We start from the raw sequence: 24,358 nt of genomic DNA, 5'->3' as shown, positions 1-24,358 counted from the left end.
GTCTACTCTTAAGTCACACTGACACGGTGATTTTTCTTGGATTTTGCCCATTTACACACAAGCTCGGAGTCACTTTATTGCTCCCTGCTTGGCCCCCGTAGGAACAATTAACAAACAAGCTGCTCTGATCTGTGCTTGCCCTTGGACCACTGTGGAATCCCCCTGCTATGCCCTGATTCCAGCCTCTGAGCTGCTGTGAAAGGATAACACTCAAAAGTGCAGAAAGAAATTGTTTTTCTTGGAGAAGAGCCCCTGTAGATAGATTTTGGTGGATCACTTCTCTTTAACGAGCCTTTTGAACATTGGGAAGTCCATGTACAGGAGTCAGTGTGGGATGGTCCCTATGGTAAAGCCCAGCCAGGGCTGTGCTCCCCAGCCCTCCCTGTGCCCCACTCCTGCTCAGCGGCAGATGACGAGCCCAAGTATTTCTCTCTGCAGGTGTACAGAGCTTTTTTTGCCAGCAGCTGTAAGATTGATGGAATTTCTTAAACACTGCTTGACCTCAGCATTTCTGGAGTATAACTCAGCTCTTATCAGAGACAGGAAGAAAGACTAATGCAGAGATTTTCACTGTTCCTGTTTACTGAGAACTGAGAATATCCTCCTCTCCTGCTCTCAACAAATAGGAGTAAAGGCTGCAGGGACAGCAGGGATAAGGCACTTTTTTGGGAGTCAGGAGATGTGGGTTCAGCTGTGGTGTATGTAACACAGGATGATGCTTTTGTCCCATGCTCTCGTTCTGTCTAGTGAAATGCGTTTTCTTTTGCCTTTCTTGTGCCTGTCTGGTGTCCAGGGTCCTCGTGCCAGGATTTTGTTCTGTTATGGGTCTGTACATCCATCTTGCACAACGGGTTTCATTCTTGGTTGCTGCCACTTGGTGCTACTATAGTGCAAATAAAGGATTAGTGATTGTTTCATGAGCAGCAAATGTGTCACAGTTATATCAGAGCAATGGGATGCATCCTCTCCCTGCAGGAAAATGGTAGGAAAATGACCACCCTTTGGGGTGCAGTCACCAGAGGAGTTTCCTCTCAGAAGGATCCTCAGCAGGAATCAGGACCGTTACCTCCATCACTCCTTGTCCCAGGATGGGGCATTTGGAGCAAATGACACCAGCAGCAAGAGAAGATGCTCACAAAGTTAGGCATTGTGGACTGTATGAATTACTATATGGCTTGAGATGCTAAAAGATAAAGCAACTCCTTCATTTATTTGCATTCCTGCTGTCCTGCATGTTGTGTTTTCCTTATATACCATGCACATCTTCTCTTTGCAGTTCACAGCGCAGTTCCTTCTTTATGCTGCTGATATCCAAGTGTAAACAGGGCTGTTTGTGGCTGGATCATTGGTTCAGGGGTTTTCCCCAGGAATAAACAATGCACACTAAACATGTTCAGTGTGACTGTCACACAAACATTGTGCTCCTTTTGTTTCATGTACATCTCAGATTTATTGAGGATTACACCATCCACATCATTTAGAATCGTAGAATGGTTTGGGTTGGAAGGACCCTTAAAGATCATCTCATTCCACCCCCTGCCATGGACGGGGACACCTTGCACTAGACCAGATTGCTCCAAGTCCTGTCCAGCCTGGCCTTATGGATTCCATCCCTGGAAGTGTTTGACTTCTCTGGGCAACCTCTGCCAGGGCCTCACTGCCCTAACAGGGAAGAATTTCTTCCAAATACCTAACCTAGATTTCCCCTCTTCCAGTCTGAACTCATTACTCCATCTCCTCTCACTACAGTTCCCGATGAAAGAGGATATGTACTTAGAAGAGATGTACTTAGAGGATGCCTGAAGTCCTCGATGTTCCCTTTAAACAAGAGGGAATCAGATGCCTTCTGACAAATGTGCTGTCTTTGCAGGCTCCCACTCCACTGTGTACAAGGACCCCATGATTCTCGTGGGCCCAGAGAACCTGACGCTGACCGTGCACCAGACGGCAGTGCTGGAGTGCATTGCCACCGGCAACCCCCGGCCCATCGTCTCCTGGAGCCGCCTAGGTAAGCCCTGGGGGTCACTGGGATTTCTTCCTCCTCTCCATAGCCATCAGGTAGGAAATAGGTAGGTGCCACTGACTATTTTATACAACTGATTCATCCTCTCCCTTCCCACGGAAGCTAATTGTAGGCTTGAAGTGCTTTTTATCCTCATGTCTACACTTTGTTTTCTCTCTCTGCCAAGATTCTGTTTTCAGCTGTTAGAGAAGTGGGTTGGTTAAACCTGTAGATGTTTCATGAAAGGTGATAATTTTATCTTTTCTCAAGTGACAGCATCTTCTTCTGCTGCATCAAAAACATCACCACTGTTGGCCTAGAGAAAGCAAAATCATACACAAACATATCTTTCACATAAAAACAGACTTGAAAGAAATTTGCTGCCTGTTCAGGGAGTTTTAAAACAATTTTAAGGGGGGGAGGGTGTTTAAAGTAGTGTGTCTGAAGCCCTGAAAAAACAAATGCTTGCTGCTGGGATCCGTGATATGTTTTTAAATCAGCATGGAAACCAGAGACAGTGTCTGATGGCATCATGCAAGTGAGGAAGAGCAAAAGGCTGTGTTTCTCTATGGTTTATTTTAGGTTCTAACTTTGTGATGATAGCTTAGAAACTGTTTTGCTCAGACCAACACTCCCATTGCCCTACAGAAACCTGTGCTGAGTGAAGAGCTGATGGATTTTGTTTTATCTCCCAGAGCTTGTAACTCTGCCTATGCACACAGTGGGGTTGGGTTGAGTTAGGATTTCCCAAGATCTTGCAGTCCTCGAGGTCACATCATTTTTGGGATGCTCATTTCCCAGTGTCTCCCAAGGTGGCTGTGAAGCACAAACAGGGATAATCCTGTCTCATGCTGCTGTGCTGGATGTGGGACTACACCCCCATGGCTCTCCAAGGGTCAGGGTCAGCTCATGGGCAGGGTGACTTCCTGCTCCAGAGCTGCCTGCCAGGGAATCAGGACTTGCATCCAATATCAGTTGCACATTTTTTCCATGTTTTCCCTCCTTGCATCCTCTGGTGGCTTGTAAAATCAGCCTGTGTATGCCACTAACTGGCATTTTTGCCTCCAGAGCAATAACCATCAGATTGATGCTGTTTTAAAAATTCCCCAGACACTCTGTATCACTGGTTTGGTTCTCTTGGACACAAGGCAGCTCTATGTTAGTGCTCAACTATAATAAACTACTTTATAATTGCCTTAATTATAAGTGCTTATTACCTTCTTCAAAACACTTGTCTCTATAGAACAGTGCAATAATGAAGATGTAATAGCAGTGTGTGATGTTTGTCTGGATGGTCTGAGCTCAGCATTGCCTTCCACCAAAAATAAATACCCTCTCCATGCTGCTTTGCAGCACAGCGGCAGAATCAGAGCTACTGAAGGGGAAACAGATCCTGTTATTTTCCCTCTCCTTCAGCAGGATTGTTTCCTGTCCAAAGCATCACAAGGTCTTGTTTATTATGACAGTGATCCTGATAGCGACGTGGTGCATGGGCTCTCTGATGACTTGGAGAGTTTGTCATGTCTTTGTAGCCATTTCGGAAATGCTTTTATGTGTCCTTGTCTCTGTGATCACGAAGAGGGAGAGGGGTTTATGGTGGACAGGGAGGTCCTCAGAGTATCTGTCATCTCTGGCTTCCTCCCATGTAAAGGTCTTCTTCCTGAAGTTCTTCCTACGGAGCCAGTTTAGCTTAGATAACCAGTTAATTCACTCACCTTAGGAAAAAAACCACTTTTAATCCATTTGCAGAAATAAAAAAATCCACAGCCACAAAGTCTTAGAGATGAAGCTGATTTAGCAATAGGAATGGCTTAATTTAAGCAAAAAAAGTCAATTCTGTGTGAGCATCTTTCTTGCCTGGTAGAAGTAAGGAAGAGCTGTGGCATTGCTGTTGTGCTGGGGCTTTGCACAGGGCACGCTGCCTTTTTGGAAACCCCTTCTGAACCCCTTTGCTCACAGTTTTGACATTGTGGCATTTCTTCTGTCAAAAAGAAGCAAAAGAACAATTTTGCTTTCACAGCTTTCTGGTACAGGGGAAATCAAGCCATAAACACCATTTGCACTTCTTGCTTTGGCTTTGCTAAAACCTGGCCTGTTTTCAGTGGGAAAGGCAGCTATATTTTGCTTAAAGGAAATAATTCGGATTCTGGGACAATTTTTGAGTGTCACACAATCAATTTTGAATTTAATTTCTTTGGGAATATGTTGTAGCCCCTGACCACAAACAGAATTCCTGTGTCTCGCCGTGCATGAAATGTCAACATTCATTAGAGAGCAGGCTCTGAGAGAGATGTAAAATCATTAAGGGTTTGTTCAGGGAAGATAGGGATTTTCCTTTCAGAGCTATGCACTTCAGGCTTGGACCTGTATGTGTGCACAAATTAATATCCTGGGCACTTACTGCAAAGCCTTTTGAATGAATGACGATTTTAATGTATCCTTACTCTTTAACTGACAGGCCACTGAGCTGGCCTCCATAAAAGGTACCAAAGCAGAATAATAAACTATTTAGAGAGATACAGAAAAGTGAGGCAAGAAAGAAAGGACAGTGATTATCTGATAGCGTTATACAGAAGTTGTCAGAAAGGGCCGCACAATGGGAAGGAAATTACTAAAGAGGGAGCCATTCAAGAAGTAAACTATACAACAATTGTAGGAGCCAATTAATTGGTAACTTATTGGACACAGAAGCTTGCAATAGATGGCTGACTGGTTGACAAGAGCACCGTTCCCGTAAGTGTTTAGAAATAATAGAGTAAATTTCACCACTTCACATACTGAATAGTCAACTGTTGCAATGTACTCTAAATATGCTAATCCATAGTGCCCAGTGTCCGCAGGAGCAGGAGACCCATGTGTCTAAAAAGTGGAAGGCTACTATGACACAATACAAAGAATTCACAAAAGACCTAAATGATCAACATTAGAAAGTTGTTACTTTCTTTCTACTTGCTACTTATAAAAGAAAGGCGTTCCTGTTGTTGCATATTCATATCGCCTGGCACGTTTTAAGGGGGCTCTGTAATTGGTGCTAGTGTGCCAATCACTCAGTTAGCAGGCAGAGAATGGGCTCCAGAAAGCATCACATACACCTTGGAAAAATAAATAATGTGGCTCCCAAACCGCAGGCGTCTTTCATCCAGACTTCACCCCAACAGGGAACCTGGAGGTATCTAAAGGGGCCTAAAGGAAGGCTGGAGGGGGATTTTTTGCATGGGTGTGCAGTGATGGGACAAGGGGGAATGGCTTTAAGCTGAAAGAGGGTAGATTTAGATTGAATATTAGGAAGAAATTCTTCTCTGTGAGGGTGGTGAGGCCCTGGCACAGGTTGCCCAGAGAAGCTGTGGCTGCCCCATCCCTGGAAGTGTCAAAGACCAGGTTGGATGGAGCTTGGAGCAACCTGGTCTAGTGGAAGATGTCCCTGCCCGTGGAAAGGATTGGAATGAGATGATCTTTATGGTCCCTTCCAGCCCCAACCATCCTATGATTCAGTGAACTCTCTACTTGTCTATAGCCAGAGCATCTTTTGGGGGCATCTCCCATTTGGAGAATGGTCTCCTTTATTAATTAGAGGTCTGTCTGCTCTTCACAACAGCTGAGCCTCCCCCTTTTGTCCTCATCAATTGAGGATCGAAAGACATTTCCCTCCAGACTGGCTTTTTTTCAGCCAGCCCTCAAATTTTCTGCTCTTTGACTTCTTTAAAAGAAGTAGAAGGTCGTGTTAAATGAGCAGTGGTTTCAAGCCTGCCTGGGTCCTGAGAGCTTTGGGAACTGAGCAAGTGCTTTTGCAGTCTTTCAGATCTCCATGTGAAGAGATGACTTAGCAGTGGCAAGTGATGCCAGGAAGGTGGATTTTTACAGGGTTTGGATTGCTTGGTCCAAACCATTCTTCAGGTCTCCGTGTAAAGAAAACAGGGTAAAAATAAATAGCAACTTTTGCAAAGCAGGTGGAGACATCAGTCCCTCAGCACAGCAGTTCTGCAAAGTGCAGAGCTTTCAGGATGCATGGAATTTCTTGTGTAAACACTCTGTATTATTTATATGTGTTGTCAGTGTTACTAAGTTGGACTAGATATTAGCTGAAGACCTTCTAGCTGACTGCAGGACGGCTCAGGCTGAGTGAGGCACAGTAGAGTGAGAAGGATGGAACAGACTGGGAAAGTAGAGATGTTTCTGTAGAAGCCCTTTTCAGTGCTTTTTGAAGGGGAGGAGTTGAGGTGAGAGGTGTCTGGGATGATCTGGCACAGTGATCTTTGCTAGCTGTTAGGGATGGCCACGCTGACCCAAATGGCAGATCCACTGAGGTTTCTGAGCTTGGAGGGCTGTGTTCTCCAGGGAAATGAAAGATGTGTGGACAGGTGCTGTTTTTTCAGACCACTACACCTCTAATAGCTGGGGTTGGAGAGATAACTGAGGGCATATTGATGCTGGTATTTGGACTTGGGGGGGAGCACCTGCTGCAGGCTGAGTCTTTGCATGCTTAAATGATGGAGCACGTTATAAATAATACAGTAAAACTGCTGACATTCAAGTCACATTTCTGTGGTATTTCTCAAGGCAGTGATGTGATGAAGGATCCAGGTATGACCACTTTTCATCTTTCACTGGTCCCATCCCTCCCTCAAGAGAGAGATTTGATTTTTATGCCTATTGTAAATATAGACTTCTGAAAGGTCTAATTTAAAAGATGAAATCAAGTTCAATTTGGATTTAATTCAGACCTCTTTACACTTCAGTTCAAATGCTGTTTGGAAGGAATGGTTCCTTGTTATTGCTCATTAAATGTGGGACAGGTCATGTTTTACTGTCCTTTTTATGGTTGAGCCATTTACTGCGGCAGTGGCTTGGCCAGCAGTGTGATCATTTAATGACATTGTTTTTCTCTCTCTAAAAGACCTGAGCATTTTTCTTTGCAATGCAAATAATGAAGAGGTCTGGCATTTCCTGTCTAATGAAGCAAGGAAACCTTCAAGCTTCAAAATTTCCTGAAAAACAATATATGAAGAGCATGGCAGGAGATAGGTTTGGGAAGTACTTTTGTAGCTCTCAGTCCATGCTTTTCCGATGTTTCCTAGAGGGATGCTGCCCAGAATCTGAAATGGGATCCCTCACTCCTATGGTTGTATTGGGCTTGCATGACAAGGTTTTGGTAGTGTGGGGGCTACAGGGATGGCTTTAATGAGGATTTGCTGGGAGCTTCTTCATATCCAGTGGAGCCAATTCCAGCTGGCTTCAAGACAGACCCACCACTGCCCAAGGCCAAGCCCATCAGCAATGGTGGTAGCACCTCTGGGGTAACATTTAAGAAGGGAAAAAAGTTACTGCACAAGAGCAAATTGCAGCTGCAGAGAGGAGTGGGAACATGTGAGAGGAACAGCCCTGCAGACCCCAAGGTCAGTGCAGAAGGAGGGGCAGGAACTGCTCCCAGTACTGGAGCAGAGATTCCCCTGCAGGCTGGGATGCAGCCTGTGGTGGGGCAGCTGTGCCTCTGCAGCCCTTGGAGTTCCACAGGTAAGCAGAGATCCACCTGCAGTCCATGGAGGAGCAGGGGTTTTCCCAATCTATTCCAGAACCTGCTGGTTATGAATGACCCAAACTCTCTAATATTTTTTATTATGCAAAGCATGACATTACATCTAAAGCATGTAATTGCTGGGTAACTTTTAGCCAGCCCTGCATGCTGTCTGTGTTGGACCATGAAGCTCATGGCAAGATTATGGCACAGACTTTGGAGCACAAGATCAGGCCTCTTCTACTGTAGTGGAGCACATGAGTATGGAAGTCTCATGGGATGGTCAAGTGGGGACATCACCAGGGCTGCTTCTTGTTTCTCTGGTTTCTGTAGGTTCTTTAAACTCCTCCATGAGCAAACTTGAGAGAACTGAATTCATGATTCCTGTCTGATTGAAAGCATGCTCCCTTTAACTGCTCCTCCAGTAAAACTCCTCCCCTCCCTTGCCCCTCTGCTCAGACACCCTGACATGTGCTAGGCCTGATTTAGAGCTGCCTTTGTCAGACAGTGTCTTAAAACACAGATCAATGAAACAATAGAAAGCAATAGCCTGATACTAATGAAACACATTGTAATTAGAGCTGGCTGGGAATTTTCCAGAGAAAACAGGGAAGAAGTGAATTCCCTGATACTGAACTATTTCACATGCCTCATATCCAGCACTCAGGATGGGGGCAGCTCTTTTCAGTTGCCTTTCCAAGCCAGAGTAACTGAGATCTAACCACCAGCTCAGAGAGTGACCAACCCTAACCCTTGGCCCTGAGCTAGTGTGTGTGCAAGGGCTAAGGAATCAAAAATCAAGTATTCTCTTATTTTCTGAAGCCACAAAATCCATCAAGGGTTATCGGGTAAAGTGGTATAACTTCTGGATCAGGTAATCTACAAGTCATAAATTGCTGGTGGCTGGGAAAGTGCATCAGGGAAACACTGCAGTAGGTTGGCTGAACTTCTTCTTGAAGCCTCTCTGTTGGAAATAGGCTATTGAGCTCATTGGATCCTTGCTCATTCTAATGCAAGAACCCAGGCAATGGCTCAGAGAAGCTGAGATGATTTATCTTGGTTTAACCCCTCTGTTGAACTGTGTTCTGGGTGCTTCATCTTAATCTGAACATGTGGTTGAAAGCTTTCACATTTCCTGTGGTGGTACTTTGGGTTTTTAAGCAGCACAAAGAATGATTTTGGGCAAACATGTAAATAAGGATCTGGCCTTCTGCAGAAGGCAGTTCTGATAAGAGCATCAGCTAAATCCCATTAACTTCACTTTTCAAATGCCAGTAGCAGAACCTGGCACCGTTCCATAAGTACTTAGATAGGACTTCACTGAGGGCTATGGCCTGGAGAACCTCATGCAGAAGTCCAGCATGTGACTCTTGTCCTTCTCTCCTTCTTTCAGATGGCCGCCCGATTGGCGTGGAGGGGATCCAGGTGCTGGGCACAGGAAACCTCATGATCTCAGACCTCACGGTGCAGCATTCTGGCATCTACGTGTGCGCCGCCAACAAACCCGGCACGCGGGTGCGCCGCACCGCGCAGGGCAGCCTCGTCGTGCAAGGTGAGCCACTGGGACCCTGAGGGCTTGGGTTGGACAAGTGCTGACTTCATCTCTGGTGGTACCAAACAAAGCACTTCTTCTCTGGACACGTGGTTTCCCAAGTGGGTGTGTGTCTGTGTCCCACGCAGGTGAGTCACAACCAGGTATCATTCAGCTGAGGCATCAGCTGCGTGGCCTGCAATGGTTTCCCACCCCATCACAGGCATTTCTTTGTCTTAGCAGACAGTGGTTGTTACTTGTTATCATACTTGTACATCTCAGCAGAAAGCCTGAATTAATCAGCCAAATTTGTCTCATGGACACCTCTGAATGATAGATACAACTCTGGCAGTGATATCCAGCAGTGGATACCACTCACAGAGTATTGTTCTCCAACTGAAATGGCACCAGTAAGTCTAAAACCATTTCCTAAAAGTCTGTGAGATTGTTTCCTGTAGCAATTGACACTGTCTGAGCCCATTGCCATGACCTGAGTGAAGCACCCTTTGGGGGCCATGCCCATAGGATGCAGGTTGTTCCTCTTCCTGCAGCAACTGTCCTGAAATGCTACTTGTAAAGGGCAGTTCAGCCCAAAGCAGAGATCAGCACTAGGGAAAGCACACAAATCCTTTCCACATGCTCCGTGTGACCAGTCTCCATGGTGAGGGGAGCCAGGCAAGTATTTGTGAAGGCAAACCCAGCTGGCAGCATACTCTGAATGGCAGCAATTCGCCCCTGATTACAGGCACTCACCTCCTCTTCAAGCTAGTCCACTTAAAGCATCTCACGCTCTCATCAGTTCACTCATTAACTATTGACTGATGATATCCTGAATCTAAAATTACACACCTCCTGCCGGAGCCGCTAATTGAACCTTTCGTGCTGCTGAGGGGGAAAGTGCCCTGCTCCAGCCCTGATGTCACCTGACAGATCCTAGGAGTCGCTGGTGGTGATCCCACCAGCCATGGAGGAGCAATGTAGAAAGGCTGTGGAAAGGGCTGCCTGTGCCTTCTGAGCCCCAGGTGCTGATCAAACATGAGACAAGGTGAACACTTGCTGTTTCTTTTGCTCTTGGATTTCTGGGTGAGCAGTGCAATGAGGGGACTTCCCAACTGGCACAGCTATGAATCCCCTTATTAAGAAACATCAATCCTGGCACTAAGAGCAACCTCTCTGTACTGATACAAACCCTTTAGAGCTGCTGCAGGACAGCTCTGAACATGGTGCATGTAGGAGAGGTCTCCTAAGCCCAAGTGCCAAGCTGATGTCCAGGAGGCAGGGAGGCAGACCCAAAACAAATTACTTGGAAAATCTATGAAGTTGTAAAAATACAGCCATTGAATACAGTTGACTGCTCCTGTTAGCAACTGAATGATAGGGTGAAAGGTAGCACAACTTCTTATTGCTGCAGATTGGCAGTTCTTAGTCTTTTTGGAGATTAGAACATCAGCTCTCGAAGAGCTGGTCTAGTGCTGGAGTTCAGCTGCCGTAGAATTACTGTGGATTTTCTCCTGGGGAGCAAAGATAAGAATTTGTGCATAAAATGTTACTCATGGGGCCATTGGAGCCCAGTCTTTCTGTGGAAGGGGGATGCTCTTGTATTCAGCCTCAGCAGAGAAGCTGGCAGTGGTGTGGAGAAGTGTGGCCAGTGTGTCCTTGGAGTAGCCATTAGACAGGACCTGCAGTGTCCAGGACCCCAGCCTGTATTGCCCATCCTTAAAATGCTTCATGTTTTTTAAGGGAATGTTCCCCAGTCAGGGTAATGGCAGACCCCGGCTAGGCAGCTGAGCTCATCCCAGGTTTGCTCACCCTCCCTCTGGAAGCAGTTTTTCCTGCCTCTGCATCTTATTTTGCCTGAATTTTCCAGCTGAGAGGTACAAATGATTGCTGTTCAGGTTCGTCTGTGAAGAAAACAGCGATAATGACTGACATGGGAGACTGTGGGTTTTATCTTTGTCAAGATGTCAGCGATGCAAATTACATCCGTAAAGAGAAGAAAAGCAAAGAGCGCGTTATCAAAAGCCTGGTTGGAGAGGAAGTTAGCACAGGGCTAGGACAATACCACATCCTCAAAGCACACCAGGCCAGGTACTTGCTGCCTTTATGCAGGGGCCCTTGAAGTGCCTGGAGGCACAAATTAACTTGCCCCATGTCTTTTGAAGGAGGGACGTTTTATGGGTGGGAAACTGGAGGAGAAAGGGCGATGTTTCCTGTTGTAAGGCAGGGAGTTAGCGGGAGGCTGGAACTGAGACCCTGTCCTCCCTCCTGCTGCCAGCAGTGGTCCTTGTTCCATCCAGCAGCTGCGTGGGCAGAGGTGTCCCAACACAAGGCTCTGCTCTTCCTCCAGCAGTAATGTCCTTTCCATTGCAGGTTTTCCTTCAGATAATCTAACACCATTGTATTATCTTCCTGGGAATTCCTCCTCCCTCCAGAGTAGAAGGCGTCAATCCCCCACTCCTTCCCTCCCTGCCCTCCCTTGGCCACTTAGGCTCCTTTGATCTCTTTTGTAAGGTTCTCACACAAGAAAGTTTCCATTTTCCCTTCAGATCCTGGCACAGCCATTTGAATATTGCTTTGTGCTGGGCTTCGAATGAAAGTCTCACGGGGGGAGTTGTCGAAGGGCCGAATGCGGTGCTGGCTGAAACCGAGGGTATGCGTGTGTGTGAGGGGAGGGAAGAGCAGGATTCGGTGGCAAGGAAAAAAATATATCAAAGCACTTTCCCTCTACCTCCTGCGCAATCTTTTGTGCTTTATTATGTGTTTGGTGTCATAACAAACTGATGGGCTGTGAATGGCCAGATGGTCACCAGTGTTCTCCACTCCACGCTTCATTTCCTCCTGAAAGCTATGCAGAAAAATGAGATCCCATCTCATAAATGAGGGCCCATCTTAAGGACATGGGTTTGAAGGCTCTGCTGACAATACCCGCCTTGTTCGCCTTGCTTTCTGTTGGCAGGACTGGGCAGCGCTCCTTGGTCCAGCAGATCCGGCCACCACTGCGCTTCCTGATGTTTCTTCCATCGTTCTTGCTTGCTGGCATCACAAGTCTTGGCTGCGGGGTGGAATTAAGCAGCAGATGTATTGCAGTTGCTGTGGTTTAGGCTCTGTGGTACTTGGTTTGTCCTTGAGTTTACCCTAAATTCATTCTGTAAACCTGCTTCAATACATGCTGTGTGAGTCAGAGTCCCCCATGGAGCAGTTCCATTCCTGTCCACATTTTCCTTCTCCAGAAAAGGATGTGTGTGATCCCTCTGGAGCATTCTTCCAGGACCACACTTGTGGGTGACATTGGAACATATCCTGCTGGTGTGGAGCTCCAGCACCTTGCTGGGACAAGAATTTCATGAGGGCTGAAGGACAGGCTCTATTGACAGCCCCCTTGAGTGTTCTCTGTCTGTTTTCCAGGGGACATGGGCACAGTTTCCATCTTTGGCCCTTGCAGCCCTATCACTGCTACTGTAAGTTACTCAAGTAAACATTTGAGCATCCTCTATAGTGAACAGAGAGAAGCCAAGTGAGCAGCAGTTGTCTTAAATCTTCTGTCACCATTGCTGTGCTTGACTGACTTCCCCACTGACCTGACTTCTCCTTTTTACCCTTATTGTGGGTGCCAGTAGCCTAATTTATGAGGTTTTGTTGTTTCCATGTTATTCTTCCTTCTCTTCACCCCAGCTTCCCTCCCCAACCCTGCCACTTTGTCCACTTGAGAATTAATGACACTTCACACTGTGATGCAAGAGGCATGGATTGGTCTGGCACCAGAGCATTGGCTGTCAGTGCTTCCTCATCCTTGGTATCTTCTCAGTGACCTGTCAGTGCTCCCTGATCCTTGGGACCTTCTGTGAGCCGTCAGGCGCTGCCATAAGCACCACACTACAACCTCATGGCAAGGACAGCAAAGCTCCCCCATACCTTGGGGGACACACTGGTGGCTGGTCCCTGTTGACATGTCCCTAAAGAGATGGAGCCCATCTGGGTCTCTGTTAGAACCTGCTGTTGCAGTGCATATCCATGCTATCACAGTTTGCTGAGCGCAGTAAAAGCTATTGAATCACTTTGTTAGCAATTCTGAGGGTGGTATTAAGTGTTATTGCTTTTTGATACCAATGTCAAGTCTTTAAATATTCATTAAAACTGCATGATCCCCTCCCTCCCATTAAGTCCTGAATAATCAACGCTCTGGTTACCAGGGCTGGATCCTGCCCACTCCTCCTTGCCAGGTTTGAATCCTCTGCTCATAACAGTGATCTCCATTAATACCTTTATTAAAATCTTAATGGAGGGCTGAGAAATGCTTCCTCTGGCTGCCTGCGATGGTCTTTTGGCATGTAGTGTGGAAGGGGCAGAGGTGTTCAGGCCACTGTGCCTCCATGCAGGGTGGGATGGGCCCTGACAAGATGCTCTATTAATTATGAGTGATGAGGAGGGTGAATGGCTGGCAGCGGGCAGGACTTGGCTGAAGGCAGGCCTGGCAGCAGGCAGGGTTGGATTCTGCTCCTTTCCCACTAACCCAGGGTGGCAAACTATTGGATCCTGTCAAAATCATTTGGAAGGGCAGGGGAGGGGACCTAGGAAAGGAGAGGAGATGTTTTTCTGCCCGGGAAAGGAGCCATTTGCCCTGAGTCCACACAACAGCAGTTGCCTGAGGGCGTCTTCCTTGGGGCACTGATTATGAACACCAGGTCAGATGCATCCTGGTCCAGGTAGCAGAGGGGCACCCACTCAGTCTACGTCCTTTAAACTCCATCTGTTCCCAGACCACATCCTTCTGATGCCATGGGTTTCTGTTTTGACCTGAGCCATTTGGCACTACTGCTTCACACTGTTGAGATCTGAACAGGTCAGAGCAATGCCTGGGGAAAGCCAGGAAGAGCAGGAACAGTGGAAGGGCAATCTGTGTCTTGCAACAAGGGATGCCATGGAACAGGGGACAGCTCAGCACAGCAGAGGTGGGAACCTGCTCCCCAGAGAGTTTAAGCAAGTTAAGCAGGGGCTGGGGTTTTGATCTGGTTGTGTTTAGCAAGGCAGCAAAGAGGGAGAATGGCAGAGGGGAGCAGGGACCTGAGGAACCTGTGGGGCTGTGGCACTGAACAGTGTCACTGGCACCGAGCCAGCGGCCGCAGCTGCACATTTGTTACACCAAGTCACATGCGACACTGCTCCAATTACTCCCTCTTGACACGGGCTAATAAGGGAGGATAAGGAGAGCTGGTGGTTCCAGAAGGGTTATGCTGGATGCTTCTTTCCATATTTCAACTTTGTTTCTGCTGGAACAAACAGTGGGTTTGAGATTTGATGAAGCGAGGGGGAGGCAGAGGCAAAGAGCCAAGAGGATCTTTAATGAAGCTGCAGCGAGGAGCTGGAAGGTGGCTGTGCCCTTCCTTGGCATCATGGGTTTGCACCTGCGAGTGCTGTGGGTGCAGCTCAGCAGCTCAGATGAAAGCAGGGAGGTGCAGCCATTTGCAAAATAATTGCTCCTGCAAAACTGCGCCAGCACAAAGCGGGGGGCGGGAGGCTGAGGAAAATCAAGTCTCTAATGCTCTCACTGTACACCACAAAGGAGCCATTCATGGCAGGGAAGAGAGGGTTTCCCCCTGTTTATTCTTGCTTCTAACTTTTATTGAACCCATCCTGAATTTTGTTTTAATCTGTAAGTCTAGAGCAAAAACATAGAAGGGAAGTAAAAGGGCAAGAGATTGATTGTCACATGGGGAAGTTTAGCAGGAGATTCTGGAAGTACATGTCCATTGGGTTTCTGGGATCAGGTGCATTAGTGGAGCCGAGCGCTGACAGCGGTGGCCTGACAATAAACTCTGCTAGCGGATACCCTGTACCAGTAACGTAAGTCAGACCTGCCATGCTCCACTTCCCTCTGATTATTAAAAATGAAGGAGGGGGCTCCTTCAAGGGGGACGGGCTCTGTGATGAATTTCTCTGTCTTCCTGCTTGGAGGACTTAGAATCTGCACAACTGGGCTTTTATTCTCACACAAGCACCTCTCCCTGCAGTTTAGCTGGGTTACAGCAGTAGCTGTGCTCTTCCCTTACCTGCACACATCTGGGAAAGAGCTTTATCCCCCCAAAATGCTGCAGCAAACCCCAAGGGGTGTTTTGGCCATGAACCACAAGACTCAACTCTTGCATCCCACTTGCAGCCTGGCCACTCCTCAGTATATTTTGCTGGACAAGTTTGCTCCCTTCTCCAATCCCATAATCTCCGCTGGTGGCACAGCCCACCAACCCCATGCTTGGAAAATGACAGTGAGTGGCTCTGAACGTGTCTCCCTCGGTAATCTTTCTTTTGTCAAAAAAATTTAATGTCAGCCATCCGTTATGTGATGTTAGTCAGTAAATTTATTATGGGCCTGTGCCTCTTATCTGTTTGTCTTCATTGTGTCTGCTGCCGGTTCCATCTGATTTTAGGTTTCAGTAGCAACATGGAGTATATTTATCACTTTGCCCTTTGAAGCAGAACTGCTTGAATAATCTCACTTATTTGGCAGTGTCTGTCAGGCCCTGCTTTCTGCAGGCTGATATGCTGGTTTATTCTGATAAATGATTTAAAATCTAATTTGAGCTGCTGGAAGGAGAAGAAGATCCCTTTCTGTTATGAAATGTTATTGCCAAAGGTGAAGACATTTGGTAGCAAGGTGAGCAGCAGTTACAGGCATGGTGTAGTCTGCCAGGCTTGGCAGGACCCCAAGGGTCCCAGACCGAAGATCTGGGGTAAAAAAGGTTCCCCAATCTCCTGCTGACAGGAAAAATTGGCAGCAAATCTGGTATTTCCTGGGGAGAGAACACCCTGCCAGATTGCTGTATGATATCCATACATTTCTTTCCATTTCAAGCAGTTTGCTAATGCCATTCAGGTCCTTTGGACAAAGCCAGGGTGTTGCTTCAGCTCTGCCACTGAGGAAACAGCACATCTCCCCAGGGTCAGCACTGGGGTTGCTTTCCGTGGAAGACCAGGGAGAGGTGAAGGGGCTTAAAGCTTGGTCCCATTTGTCTGAACCCTGCAGGACTCATCTCGGCTTTCCATCACTTCTGATCTGGCCTTCAGGTGCCTCTTGTGAAGCCATGAGTGCCGAGGTGGGCAACCAAAAAGCAGCATTGCATTGTTTACAGACACACCATCCAAACAAGAGTTATCTTTGTTACACCAAGTCACATGCGACATGGGCTGTGGGTTGGCCAAGTATCCCATGTTCCCAGGCAGACAATGCTTATTTACAAGGTGGATTTTTTGTACCAGGATAAAGTGGGATCATCATGACTTTTCTCACCCTCTTTCTCCTTCCTCCTCTCAGCCCCAGCAGAGTTTGTGCAGCATCCCCAGTCCATTTCCAGACCTGTGGGGACTACTGCCATCTTCACATGTGTGGCCCAAGGGGAACCCCCTCCCCAGATCACGTGGCTAAGGAATGGGCAGATCCTGGAGACCAGCGACCACATCAAGCTGAAGAATAACAACAGGTAAGTCCTGGTGCACTGGGCTCTGACACCGCTGTGGAAATGGGAGTGGGAGAGAGGTTGGTTTGCTTTCTGCATAACAAAGAGCTGATGTGAAGGTGGCAGTGTTCTGAAGCGGATCTGTGGATTCAGCTTAGGCTTTGATAAACTAAAACACTGCTTCAGTCCTGCTGGCTGCACCTTACAGTCCTACATTTTGGTGCTCCATGATTTTTTGTGCCAGGACATCAGCATTAGACTTTGTTGATGCAGGAACCCAGGAAAAGTTTCTCTTTTGTCCTGATCATCATCTGGGTATTTCTGGAAGGGCTAAATGTTGTTCCTGGAGCTGACAGGGACCACATTCACTCCTCAGTGGAGGAAATGTGCTTTAACGCCTGAACATTAACCTGCCTGGGTGTGCAAATGCAAATACATTAGAAATAATACTTGTGTGGAGCCTGACTTTCACTAAATTTTAGCCTTCTATCTCACCAGGGAAGAGTGTATTCTCTAAGCTCTAAATAACTGCATTTTCCTGTGAGGGGATGGGGATGTTTGTACTGAGGAAATGATGCACTTAGTGTGAAAATTACCAGTCGACAATGTAGTTTCTATGGAAATAGCATGAAAAAATACACTACAAAATAATAGCACCTGTGTTGTAAACTTGAAGTATTGGTAGAGGTTTGTGCTCTGTGGTGTCATATAGCTGCTCTCTATATTAACAAATGTGTCTCAGGAAGGCAAGTATCCAGCCTTGCTGGAGGGTCTGGACCTTCAGTTTAGACAGTTGGGAAGTGCTGTGCAGGCACCACGGTTTGTTCCTCAGGGGACAAGAGTGAGTTTATTTTTCTGAGTGTCTATATAATGTGGCTTTTTGTTTTCTCATTTGAGGGGTTTTTAAAGCTTTGTTACACGAGTGATGGAAGGATGTGTGATGCAAGAAGGTGTGAGTGGTAATAAAATCATCTCAGTCAGTAGAGGTTTTCTCCAAACTGGAAATTTTTAAAGCTTCAGGAAACTTTGTATGTGCACATACAGATGACACTCACTTCAGGCTTGTGGTCTTCTAGTTCATGGCATGGCTTTCTGAGGCATGTCTGCCCTCTATGGTATGAACAGAGCAGAAGGGATAGGAGGGAAATTAGTGCATCCCCTTTTATTGATGAGATAGCCAAGTCAGAAGTGATGAAGTCCAAGTGGTCATTAAATCCATGGCAAAACTGACACTGAATCCAGCTGTGTGTCTCGCCCAGGTATCTTCCCTGTGAAACCATTCCTCTTCACTGCTTGAGGAGAGCCGGAGTTGGGTCTTTGGTCATGGTCCTGTCTCCTGGCCAGGTCCCTGTGCCTGAAGCTGTGCTACCCATGCACATGAACTGCAACTTTGTGAACATTGCTGTAATCATTTTCTTATGGGAATCATTTAATGCAATTTTGCATCAGCCTTTTCCACAGCGAGCTGAATGATCAGATTACAGCATCTGGCATAGGCTGAGGGAGCTCAGCCCATTCCTGGGGCTCAGCTGACACGTGGCATCTTCTTAAGCTATAGTAACAGGATTGTAAAGCTGAGCCCTCAGGCTGCCATACTCGACAGTGTTGAACTTTTGTCTTCCTTCACACTAGTCTTGGTCCACTCCAACTGCCAGCTCTAGGCAAGTGGCCATGCCTAGTGGTTTCCAAAGCTGTCGGTCTGGAAAATGCCCTCACTGGTGCAGCAGGGCTGGGAGCTCCATGAAGTGGAGGAGACACATCAACGGATGATGTTTTCCTGAGCTTTTTCAAGTTTGCCCTTTGTTTTCCTCTCATGGGCATGACTAAGTGCTGTAACCCACTTAGTTCCAGGCAGAATCAGTTTGTGGTTATGTCTTGGATTTATCAGTCTGTTGCACTTGGAAAATATTTGTCTGTGTAAAGATGGATCTTGAATCTACCAGTAATGAACCTACTAAACTGCACTGTGAGCTTTTTAATTAGATTACATGGTTTCCTAGAAAATTCATTTGGATTAAAACTCTGCTTAATATTGCCATAGAAGTCTGAATTCCCCCTAAGGAATTTTTAGGAAAAAAAAGAAGTAAATCATCCCAAAACATCATGTGCTAATTGACTGCAAAATGTGTCATTAGGAGCAACTTCATTTTTGTAAATTAACACAGCCAAAAGTGAGGTCCAGACCTGCAGAAGATGGTGTGCTCGAGATGCTGCTCTGCTCCTGAAAGCTTGAGGCCCTGTGGCAGCAGCACAAACCCACAGCCAATGGATCTGTTGCTTCCCAAAGTTGTGAAGGGCCCTTTTGCATCTGCCTCATGCCACGCTATCTCTCATATACAGTAACTGCAAATCCAAGGAGAGCAAACCCCACAAGGTGAGGGGACTCCAGAAGCCCTTCATTGCTGGGATGCAGCTTCAGGACTGGATTCACTGGAGATTGGATGTGGCTGCTGGTACAACATCAGACATTCACTTGCTAAGCAACTTCCAGGCTTTCAGCACGGTAAAATCAGCCTCACAGGCTGCGTCCAATAAATATCTCATCCCTCGTGGTCCCTCAGACATGAATTCCCATCACCTGATGTGTTGACGGTTTCTGGGCACATTAGCATTAAAGATCAGCCTTCTGCTGTGCCCTCTCCAGAGGTGGTTGTTATGTTTTCAAAATGCCAGCTGTGTGGGAACAAAATAGCCAATCGATGATTAGCAAAAAAATCAAAAGCAGTTCTGGGATAGCGGATAATTGTTAATGAAAAATGCATGAAGGCTCAGGCATAGGGAATTGTGGGCTTTTCTATTAAAAGCTGTGAATAAAAATGACTGAAGGAGCTGACGATGGGGCTGCCTTGCCATGCAGCCCCTCGGCTTGGGATGCAGCCGATTGCTGTCGGGGTGATACTGTGCTGAGCCAAGCTCTCTGAGGGAGAAGCTGATGGAGCCTTTTGGACTTAGGTGCAGCTATCCCCATGTCCAGCAGTGGCAGGGTCTGTCCCTCTGTGCTGATCAGAGATGCCCATGTTGCTCTTGGAGTGATTCTGATCAATCATGGTCCAAAAGCCTGAGAGGTATATGGGGAATTTCTAGCAAAATTTGCACCCAGCATCACCAGCCCATCCCAAAGGTGGAGTATTGCTGCCGGAGGAAGGTGTGGTTACTGGCCAAGTTAACCACGGGCTTGTGTAAAAGTATGTTTCTAGCTTATTACTTCAAAATTTACAAGGAAGCATGAAATAGTCCCTGAATTACCACTGTGAAAGGTTTATTGCTTTTCTTCCTTTGACCTAGTCAGGTTCAGGGGGGTAATTTTCAGCCTGGAAGTGTATCACACTGTGGGGTTTATATTGCCATAATAACAAGGAACAAAGGCCAACATCTTCAGAGAAGGCAGGCTCTAAATATTGATTTTCCAAGAAGATTTTATTTACAAATTGTAATTAAGGGACTTCATTTGTTCCATCAGAAAAAGGCTTTGTTAGAATTTGGGCTCAGGTGGCATTTGCTCTCCTTGGTGACTTTTGCTTGTGAACTGTCCCCTTTTTAAATTCTTCCTCACTGGTTTGCACTTGGTTTAGTGCTCTGGAAATGTCTCCCTTTCAGGGCCATGAATGTTCAAGGTTCATCAGGGGAAATACTCCTTTGTAAATAAACATCAGGACAGCTTTGCTCTTCTTGCACTTCTCATGCTGTTAAATCCCAGTGCAGGTACAGAGAGGGGTCTTCAAGCACAAACATCCAAGCACTTGGGACCAGACAGCCCTTCTGGTACCAAACCCAAGGAAACCAGAGCCTGTCATTCACAAGGTGGCTTTTTTTCTATAAACCCTACATTAGCTGGGTGTGGAAAGGTGCAGATGGGTTTGTACATCCCTTCATGGTGCACAATCCCCACAAACACTTCAGTTTGTAGGGTTTTGGACCACATAAGGGAGGACAGGCAAGCCTGAAGTTCCTTATGCTGTGAGTTTGCAGACAGTTGTGATTGAGGGAAGGGTGCTCTATAGCAAATCGTATTTCAGTTCCCAGAAGCACGGCAAATAAGTACGTGGAGGATGGGTATGTGAACCAGCTGCTCCTGATTTAAGCATAATTTATGGGTTTGACTTTGGTAGACACATGGAAATGGCCTTTGCAATGAGGATCTCTGCACAAACGCCCAAAGCCCCGCTAAGCAGTGGGGAATCAGCATGATCCCTGCACCAAGCAGCGATCCTGTGCTGGGATCACACAGCCGTATCCCACAAAAAGGACCTGCAGCAGCCCCGGATCAGCCAACAGCAACAGGGATCAGTCTCTCCTTCTCATGTGGCTGTGATTATTTTGCTGCCAAGTTGCCTGTGTAATTTCTCTGTGTGCTGCTCCACTGAGCTGCTCTTGAAGTGCATCGAGTCAGGAGTTTAAGTGCTTGTTCCAACTGTTGCACACAGCAAAATCCATCAGCAGAGAATAGTCCTTACACAGGAGGCTTTGAGGCAGGACTGAGCCCATAGTGGTGCAGCCTAAAATTAGTCTCCCCTGAATTAGCCTGGGTTGTTTTCTTCTCCAGCATCTGTGCTGCTTGCTGGGAAAAAGGTCTGGGGGACTTTCCATTTAGCAGTAAAGAGCTCTCCCCAGAGTCTGCATTTGCAGTCCTACCAATATAGGCTCTGTCCTCCCTTCCAGTAGCTTTTCCTGAGATATTTTTTGCTTCCCCATGGTCCTGATGATGTAAACACTGCTCTGCTTCCTGGGGCAGGATTCACTTAAGTCTGTGATTGTACTCTGTGGCTCATAAAAACAGACTGAGTGGCTGGGACCAGCAACATCATTCCAGAAGCTGCTCTTGAGTGAGTCTGAAATCACAAGATTGGGCTGGTATCCTGACCAGTGGGCTGCAGTACCTGCAAAATAGAAACCAGTCCTTCTGCATAACCCAACCCAATTTCACCTAGGATACTCTGTATGATATTTAATTTCTAGATATGTAAGAATATGCATATGGAGGGCTGGGAATGATATGCAGTGTCCCTCTGGGTTGCTGAGCGTCACTTCTCAAGCTTTGCACCTTATTTTCAGCCTGTGTGAGGCAACCTTCAGAATACAGGGCATTTCTACAAAGCTGAGGGGCAAAGGGTCCTTCCCTGTGCGGCATGGGCCGGCAGCCCAGGAGCAGATCATTCAGTGCAGCACAGCACAACACAGGCCGTGACAGAAACAGAGCAGGGATGGGGCACCTGAATGTGGCATTGGTGGCTTTCGGTATCTGCTGGCACTCAGAATGCTGTCCCTGCTACCACAGCCTGAAATTAATGCCTCTGCATTAATTTCATCACACTCCCTCCTTTGTGCGCCTGTGCGCACGCAAGGCTGATGCCCTCCCAGATGGGCCCCTCTTCTTTGTGCTGCTGAATCGATGAAGAGGCTTCCTTCAGTTTGCAGACTTTTTCAGAGGAGCCTTTGGAAAGCCGATCTCCGGTCACCGGCCTGGACCCCTGACCTGAGCCAGATCAGTCATCCTGATTGCCTATGAACTGGGAAGACAGCTTGGGAATACTTTGGCTTTCAAGCAGCGGAGGCCTCTCGTTTCAGCTCAGCCGGGTGTGAATCTGCAGCAGCTCCTCTCCCCACTTCCATCAATGCCTGTCAGGGCATTGTGTGGAGATGTGATGGAGCCCTTGGCTCGCCGAGCGGCTCTGGTGACCAGCAGAAAGCCTTCTGGCATCTCGCCTCGTCTGACATGCTTGCGGCACTGCCAGTCTGGCACTCGCGGGAAAGTTTTCCAGCAGCAGATGTCCCAAAGTGACAGATTTTTTTTTTTTTGTGTTGACGGGAAGAAATAAAAGGACACTGCATATTTCAGATGGTTGATGCACAGAGACACTCTGTGCCTTCTCACACGGCAACTAAAGATTTTCCTTTTGTTTGAGCTGTCTTAAAAAAAAGACAAAAAGCAGCAAAACCTGGGAGTGAACACTGGCCCTGCTGCACCACATCCTCCACATGCTGGAAGGTGATGCAGTGGGTGAAGGCAGGAAGAATTTGTCCATAGTTAAGGTGGACATAGATGCACAGCAGAGATATCAGCTAGGGTGATGCTGGAGTTCAAGTAACTCACTTCCAGGTCCCACCCTGCTCATGGTAGCTTATGCCAGGACTCGCAGGAAGCCTCCTTTGGAGATCTGCTGGTGGGTGTCAGAGGGACCCACCCGAGAGAGAAAACCTTTTTTCCCATGGAGCTAGTGTTTAGATGCTGAGCATTCTGTTCACCAGCTTCTCCATGCTCTTCTAAATCTCTGTTTTAGTGTCCCTTTGCCTGTGTGTCATTCCAGTTAACGTGGGCACCAGGTAGCCAAGGGTCTCATTGCTCAGCACAAGGAAACCTCAATGAAAAGGAACTTTTTGAAGCCTGAAGCAAGTTTCCAGCTACGTGCCATGCCAACTTTGCAGAAAACACTGTATTTATTTCTTTTGACTTGACTGTGCATGGCAGAGACTCCACTGAACTCCAGGTCCCAGTGGCCAAGTGCCATCCATCCAGGACCACTGGCATGCTGCAAATCATCTGTGTCCCACATGAGGAGAGAGAAGTCTTTGGCCCCAGAATCATAGCACTGCCATCGGGCTCCTTGCACTGCATTTCAGCCTAGCTCCCCTCTTCCTTCCTCCACGTCTTTTCCTCTCTCTGTGCAAAGCACATAAATGCACCTAGAGGCGATGGAGCCTAAATACTCCTTGTTCCAGATCTGCTTTGTGCTTGGGAAGCTTAAGGTTGCTCTTGACCCATGTGCCAGCCCAGCCGGGCTGCTCTGGGTGCCCAGATGCACAGCAGCCACATGGAAATAATCCCTGCATTGACAGGGCAGAAGGAAGTGCTGCTGCTCCTTCCACGCATCTGCTTTGTGCAGGGCTGGGAGTGCAGCTCTCGGATGGCGTAATCCTGCCTTCTGCCATCTGTCCTCACAAGAGTCAGTCCTTGTTGACACAGCTGAGCCACACATCGGGTCCTTCCTCCCCATGCCCTCTCCCAGCTCTGCCTTTCTCCTTCCATTTAATCAGATACATTGAGCCTGTGGCTATGAGAGGAGCTTAGGGATGACTCTCGAAAATCACCGTATCAGCTGAAACCATCACATTTGATATTCCATTTACAATGTTTCCAAGGAAACAAAGGCACAGGACATAAATAGATGACTGTTAAACGTTTGCTCACTCACCATGGCCCCCGATAATTTGCAAGGCAGAAATAGGAATGTTAAATCAACAGCAATAATAAATTTTAATATAGGAAGACCAATATTTTGCTGCAATTAGAAGAAGTATTTGTTCTGACATACGGGCAGGCAGTGGCAGGTTACTTATCATTTCCACTTCCAATGTTCAATTTTTCATTTACATAAAAGGCAGCTTTGATTGTGATTCCCAAAAAGCCATGAAGGGCCCCTTGCACCAGCAGGGATGCTTGGGATTTACTCATGTGCAGTCAGGTTCCAAGTCAACCTGGAATTCACTGCAGGAGAAGAAAGTAATTCTCCTTAGAAACAAGTAGTGGATGTGGATTTGGTTAGGTGTGGGTCATTTCTTACAGAAAAGTAGGAAAAAGCTCATGTGAGCTTCTGAAGTTTTCCCAAGGATGTCCTGTGTGTGACAACACCCTCCCAGGACCAAAGGCACTGTAAGCAGATTTTACCATAACCTGAGCTGCTGCCTCAGAGTTGGGTAAAAAACATCTCCAGTGTCAAATCTGCCTTTCCAGCTCCAGCTCAGAGCTGTACACAGTGGTGACAGTGACCCAGTGACCATCCCATGCCTTGGAAGGGAGATACACTTGGTATTTATTTATTTATTTATTTAGGCGGCCTTATGTCTGATGGATTCAGATATTGAATCGT

The 24,358-nt window shown here is 47.0% G+C and overlaps 1 protein-coding gene across 2 annotated transcripts in view; it reads left to right on the top strand.

Annotated features, from left to right (window-relative positions):
• Positions 1–24,358, top strand: part of IGDCC3 (immunoglobulin superfamily DCC subclass member 3) — a 102,472-nt gene that overhangs the window by 63,664 nt on the left and 14,450 nt on the right. For both annotated transcript variants that reach the window (XM_039557894.1, XM_039557895.1), the window contains exons 5-7: positions 1,871–2,008; positions 8,908–9,066; positions 16,352–16,517. In XM_039557894.1, the coding sequence (XP_039413828.1) occupies positions 1,871–2,008; positions 8,908–9,066; positions 16,352–16,517 (463 nt within the window). The remainder of the gene's footprint in view (positions 1–1,870; positions 2,009–8,907; positions 9,067–16,351; positions 16,518–24,358) is intronic.

This window comes from Corvus cornix, chromosome 10 (genome assembly GCF_000738735.6).
Source record: "Corvus cornix cornix isolate S_Up_H32 chromosome 10, ASM73873v5, whole genome shotgun sequence".
NCBI lineage: Eukaryota > Metazoa > Chordata > Aves > Passeriformes > Corvidae > Corvus > Corvus cornix.
This window is presented reverse-complemented; position numbering and strand designations above follow the sequence as displayed.